Raw genomic sequence first — 5,840 nt, forward strand, 5'->3', positions numbered from 1 at the left:
CTTTCAAAGTATATCGTAGAGAAAGTTCTCTCACTGACTACCCCTCTTCAAAATAAAAGTAACAAGTAGAGGATTTCTTAGCGACTTACCACTTCAGAATGATCGGAAACAATAACATGCATGTTGAGGTGATAAACTGCAAAGAAATCCTGTACTTTTCACATGTTTATTTAAACGAGGGGAATTCGACGAAGAGGCTTTTACTAGATAGAGCATTAACTACGCCTTAGCGTCACTATCGAATAATGTACCATGCGCCTCCACGTGCACATTTAAAAGAAAAACGAAAGATTTATTGATTTGTTTTATAGTTCGCAATGTTTAAATAGCATATGCTAGCTACATTTTCGAAACAAAATAAAAATAATCATTAAAATAGTGTTACTGCTATTGTTACTTTTCTTCATCTTATAGCTTTTACAATAACAATTGTATAACAAACCAAAATACCAAAAACATTTTGGTCGATTGAATTTTATCATCTACTTAAGGCCAACACTTCTCCTCAAATATCGCTATGTGATGCAGAATAAAAACCGCAACCGAATCGTCATAAATTTGTTGACACCGCCGTGAAGCGCATCGCATCATGCGCGGCAGTACGTCGAGAACCAGCCACGAGAACGGACCAACGGACGGTCGCTCGGATTGGTGCGGCGGTTATAGATTCGCAAAAAAAAATAAACGGTTCGAATATCTTGGCTGGGCATCTATTGCCGGTTTAATTATATAATATTGCAGCGTGAACAAAGCGTGGCGTCTAATTAACGGAGGGTCATCTCGATTTGGGCCGGAGCTTTTGCGGCTTAATCGAGAACGAAATGGTACGTTATCAGTGTTCGGGAAGACATCCAACGACCTTACAGGACTTTCACTGTTGGTTGAACTGTTAGAATTTCCTGTTAGAATTTCCTGTGTTGAACTTGGTATGATCTTCTATGATGACAGTGACAGTGAAAAAATCGGCCCAGAAATGGGTCAAAGTGAAGAGTGCGATTCCACAATTTTATGTCGTGGATGATTGTGCTGCCGTGCAAAGTATTAATAGTGGGGAGTGATTTTAAATTTAGACTGTTTTGTTTACATCCCGAGCAGTCGGTGCGGCTAATACCAGCCATGTTTTGGCTCAGATTGAGATCGGCGTTCGTTATATCTTATAGTGAAGACTGCAAACGATATGGTTTAAATATTTATATTTAGTATGTTTTCGGTCAACTTTCACTTTTGAATTGCAATCATTGACGTCTGAGCGTGTGTCGGAGGTCCAGCGAAGAGTTTTATCTTATCAAAACCAGACATTTATTTATAATTTCACAATTGGATGAACAGCTCTTCTGGTTAGCTCTGTGGCAATTTTCGACAAAGTCAGTCGGTCCTCGGCAGAAATAAGTTGCTTGATATAAGAAAAGAGATACTCTAGTTTTACTCAGTTTCAAAAAGAAATCTTGTTCTTCACTGGCATTATATCCCCCACTGGTACATTGCCACCTTGTCTCGTTAACAGCGAGGTTTCTAAGCCATGTTACAATTTTTGCATTCGTATATCATGAGGCTAATACGATTATACTTTTATGCCCAGGGAGTCGAGACAATTTCCAGCCTTAAAATGTTCTAGACCGGACTGGGAATCACATCCAGCCACCCTCAGCAAGGTCATGCTTTGTATCCGCGTTTTTTCCGCACGGCTATGAAGGGTTCCTTTAAAGCCCCTTTAAAAAGAAATTCAATCTATAAATAAAATTTTCCATAATCTCTTTCAGTTCCGAACGTAAATTAAAAAAATCTCTCGAAAGTTTTCAATATCTTATAATAGAAGTTATAATAAATAAAGAATAGAGGGATATTACAGGCAAGATAATGCGCTATGACACCATCCTAAAATTTGCAGTTTTCCGTTAAGTTCAAAACTAACTGATTTCAGCACATGTTACCCAGCGTGCACAAAAGATTACTTTGAAGTTTGGCAAAATAATATTACTATCCTTGAGATTTAATTCAATGTCAATAATAAAATCCTTGTCTTTTTCATAGCAATAGCATAAACATCGGCTTGATCGTTTTGTAATCGTACCAATCTATCGAGCAAAAAATCATGGAGAAATGACTCGATTCGCAATTTATAGCATAGGTAACTGTACGCAAGGTCTTATTAGCTGTAACAGTAGATACATCCCTTACGCTTTTTCGCTGGGGAAAATGATGGATAGTTTTTGGAAAATAAGCATGTTTCAGGGTTGGCCAACTTAGGCACTAAGGTGGCCAAAACCGGTACACTTCCCCTACTTGAATCTTGACTTTGAATTCGTCACGTCAAAGTTTGCAATTTGCGTCAAGCAATAGTGATCAATATAATTTTTAAAATATACACCTGAGAAACTGGAAGAAAAACAATAAATCGAAAGGATAAATGAGATTTAAGGATGATTTTGAAAGCTGTTTATTTATCTCTATAAAGCTTTGAAAAGAGCTACAAAATTATTAATAATTAAAATATTTGCATTCTTATTCTATATTACAAAAAGTATCCTTAATCATAATGAAAAGGAAACTCTTATTTAAAAACTATTCGAAAGAAAGTTTCGTTCAGTTATGGAAAACTCGAACGATCATAAATTGTACCGTTGTCGGTTCCATTTACATACCCATAGCAACAAAACAACTTAAAGTTTCAGCTAGACTAATAATGTCACATCCACCCGAAAACATGACCCAATTTCCTTCAAATATTCTGAGCACCATCCATTGAAAACGTAAACAGCAGCTTATCTTGTTTTACTCTTCTTGAGCTCGGTCAGCCTGATATCTCTTCTACAAATAATGCTCAAACGCAACGAACGCTTATCTCGAATCTAGCCAATGCTGATATTTACAATCTCTGCAGCATTTCACACCGATTCAATATTTGCTATTCGCATTGCTTGCATTTGGCTGCCCTTTGGGAGCAAGCAGCTCTAAAATTCTGGTGCTTGTACCATTTCCTGCACCAAGCCACTGGCTTTGGCTGAACCACTTCGTCCAGGAGCTGCTGGAACGAGGTCATCAGTTAACGGCCGTCACCAACTTTCCCGCCAAATCAGCCCATCCCAACTACACAGAGATTTTGATCGACCCACCATACGATATCCCACACTACTGTGAGTGTTCCGAGCGTAAACAAATTTCGACAAAGTAACTAACGATCTTTCTCATCGTTCCAGTTCCGATTTCGGATATATTCGACTCCAAATACAGCAGCGACTGGTCCAATTTGGCACTATACTGGAGGGTAGGCCTCACTACGACACAATATGCCCTGGAGAATACCAATGTACAACAATTCATCGAGCAGGATGATACCGACTTTGATTTGGTCATTTCGGAGCAGTTCTACCAGGAGGCGTTCCTGATGTTTGCCCACAAGTACAGGGCTCCGATCGTGACATTGGGTTCGTCAATTAGAGTTTCATCTGCCAAAAAAATTAAATTTCTTTTTTTTAGGAACTTTGGGGTATACGGATTTTATGGACAGAGCCATGGGACTGATGACTCCATGGTCATTTGTTCCACATCCCATTCTGTTGTACATGGATGAAATGAACTTCTTCCAGAGGTGCTACAATTTCCTGATTTCAGTAACCGATGCCGTTGTACGTAAATACTATTACCTTCCACGGCAGGATAGGCTGGCCAAGAAATATTTTGCTTCTATTGAAGGTATGTTGGATTTGCATTACTCCATCCATTCATTATCATTCAAAAATCAGTAAATGATCTAAGACATTATTTGACTGTTTTATACTTCTTCTTCAAACTTGAATCATGGATAATTGTATATGTGATTGTATAAGAAACATCCGTTGCCTATCACAGTATGAAGATCGGACGTCCAGAGTGGGCCGTGGTGTAAACAAACTGTAGAAAGTTCATAGAAAATTATCAGCCAATTAAACATTGTCTCCTTAACACCAAATATAATATCTTATTCCGCTTCTTCCACAGGGCCGGAATCGTTTCCATCCGTAAAAGAGCTGGAAACGTCCATCTCGGTAATGCTGATCAACAGTCATATTTCAACTTCCCCTCCAAGGCCATCGATTTCCGGTCTTGTCAACGTAGCCGGTGCCCACATAAAGGCAGCCAAGCCCCTACCCCAAGACATTCAACGATTTCTGGATAGCGCCACTGATGGTGCCATTTTCTTCAGCCTTGGATCGTATGTCAAAAGCTCCGACATGCCTAAAGACAAGCTGAAAGCATTTTTCGAAGTGTTTCGGAATCTCAAACAAAAAGTACTATGGAAGTTCGAAGATGAATCTATGGTTAACGTTCCGAAGAACGTTATGGTTAGAAAATGGCTTCCACAGAGCGATATTCTGGCGCACCGGAAGATAGTACTGTTCATAACTCACGGTGGCATGTTTGGCAGTCAAGAGGGTATATATCGAGGGGTTCCGATGCTGTTCATTCCATTTTATGGAGATCAGCATCGTAATGCTCTGAAGGCGGAACGAGCCGGATATGCGCTGACACTCAACTTTGCGGATGTGAATATCATAACGTTGGGTTCTCGAATAAACGAACTACTGAGCAATCCGACTTATACCCGGTTAGTTAAAAAAGCATCCGAACTGTTCCGCGATAACATCGTTCCACCGATGGAGGAAGCGATGCACTGGATCGAGTATGTAATCCGGCACAAGGGTGCCAAACACCTGAAGGCGACATCCGTAGATATCAGCTGGTGGCAATATCTAATGTGGGATGTAATTGCATTCTACCTTACTATTGTGACATTAACTATTTTTGTCACAACCAGAATCATCACTGCACTCTGTGTGAAACCTGCCAAGCACAAACCAAAGGATCCAAAACGGAACATCTCCACAACTAAGTTGAAAAATCCAAAGAAAGTAAAGAATAATTGAACAATATATTTTAAGAGTAATGAAATAGTGAGATTTAAATATACTTTTCCGAAAAAAGCCTATTCTAAAGACATTCTATTCCATTCCGTTCGGCTGCGATCATAATTTCCATTAGGATGTCGTACGCTGCTCCAGGAGTTCCCTGTGTGACGGAGAGAATGATATCCGGGGTCAAGTAAATGCCTAACTTTTTCAGCACCTTTCGGTTGAGCGTCTCCCAGTTGTCCAATTTGCGAGCGGTGGCGAAACCTTTGGTGTAGTTGTGCAAGTCCACTAAACGTGGAAATAATTGATGAAGGATTTCCGCTACCAATACTATAAAATCGTAATATTTTATTGTAATGTAATGCAGAACCTGGATAATCGAATCTAACCTCCATCAGATAAGTCACGAGACACCTTCCGAATGCGGCTAGATAACCGAAATTGAAATAACCATTGTTGAATAATGGATTGTTCTTCCGTGGATAACATGTCGTCAGTGTTTACCTAATGAGTAAAGATAAGTCCTGATACTTTTCGAAACTGATTATATCAAATAGAAAATATTATCTGCCTACTATGTCCTGAGGTCACGTAACAGTCATTGACAAGGGTCAATAATTCAATATGACGATGCGTAATCAAAATAGTCGACAGTGTCCTGATGATAATCCGTGATCTCTCCAAAATCATATTGGATTTCCCACTACCCCATAACTAAAAATATTCTACAACAAATGTGTATGAACTGATATGAAATTATTTCCGTTTTACTTGTACGATCAAAATAAGCCACTTGGTGCGTTGCGTCACCAACCCGATCACTTAGTCGACTCAAGTACGGAACACTGGAAACGGCCTTACTGTTGAGGTCGAAATACATATCTGTTAAAATTACAATCAAGTGGTGGAATTAAATGAGATAGAACGAATTCGTTTTATGACAAGCGAGGG

The 5,840-nt window shown here is 39.3% G+C and overlaps 2 protein-coding genes across 2 annotated transcripts; one reads left to right on the plus strand and one right to left on the minus strand.

The window, feature by feature from the left end:
* Positions 1-587: 587 nt before the first annotated feature.
* LOC134217070 (UDP-glycosyltransferase UGT5-like) lies at positions 588-4,921 on the plus strand. Its single transcript, XM_062695827.1, has 5 exons — positions 588-824; positions 2,882-3,134; positions 3,198-3,425; positions 3,478-3,693; positions 3,979-4,921. Exons 1-5 carry the CDS (start codon positions 822-824, stop codon positions 4,902-4,904), a joined length of 1,626 nt encoding a protein of 541 aa, XP_062551811.1. The 5' UTR covers positions 588-821; the 3' UTR covers positions 4,905-4,921.
* LOC134217071 (sperm flagellar protein 1-like) lies at positions 4,901-5,420 on the minus strand. Its single transcript, XM_062695828.1, has 2 exons — positions 5,279-5,420; positions 4,901-5,219 (listed from the first exon to the last, which is right to left on the minus strand). The coding sequence occupies exons 1-2, from the start codon at positions 5,376-5,378 to the stop codon at positions 4,969-4,971; spliced, it is 351 nt and encodes a 116-aa protein (XP_062551812.1). The 5' UTR covers positions 5,379-5,420; the 3' UTR covers positions 4,901-4,968.
* Between the last annotated feature and the right edge of the window lie 420 nt (positions 5,421-5,840).

This window comes from Armigeres subalbatus, chromosome 2 (assembly GCF_024139115.2).
Source record: "Armigeres subalbatus isolate Guangzhou_Male chromosome 2, GZ_Asu_2, whole genome shotgun sequence".
Classification (NCBI taxonomy): Eukaryota; Metazoa; Arthropoda; class Insecta; order Diptera; family Culicidae; genus Armigeres; species Armigeres subalbatus.

What these genes read in the sequence shown, in the direction of transcription:
- LOC134217071 (XM_062695828.1), bottom strand. Translation starts at nt 5,378, where the DNA reads ATGTTATCCACGGAAGAACAATCCATTATTCAACAATGGTTATTTCAA. An exon ending in TCGTGACTTATCTGATGGAG is followed by an intron (nt 5,220 to 5,278) that starts GTTAGATTCGAT and finishes ACGATTTTATAG; the next exon opens with TATTGGTAGCGGAAATCCTT.
- LOC134217070 (XM_062695827.1), top strand. An exon ending in ATACGATATCCCACACTACT is followed by an intron (nt 3,135 to 3,197) that starts GTGAGTGTTCCG and finishes TCATCGTTCCAG; the next exon opens with TTCCGATTTCGGATATATTC. An exon ending in ATATTTTGCTTCTATTGAAG is followed by an intron (nt 3,694 to 3,978) that starts GTATGTTGGATT and finishes CTTCTTCCACAG; the next exon opens with GGCCGGAATCGTTTCCATCC.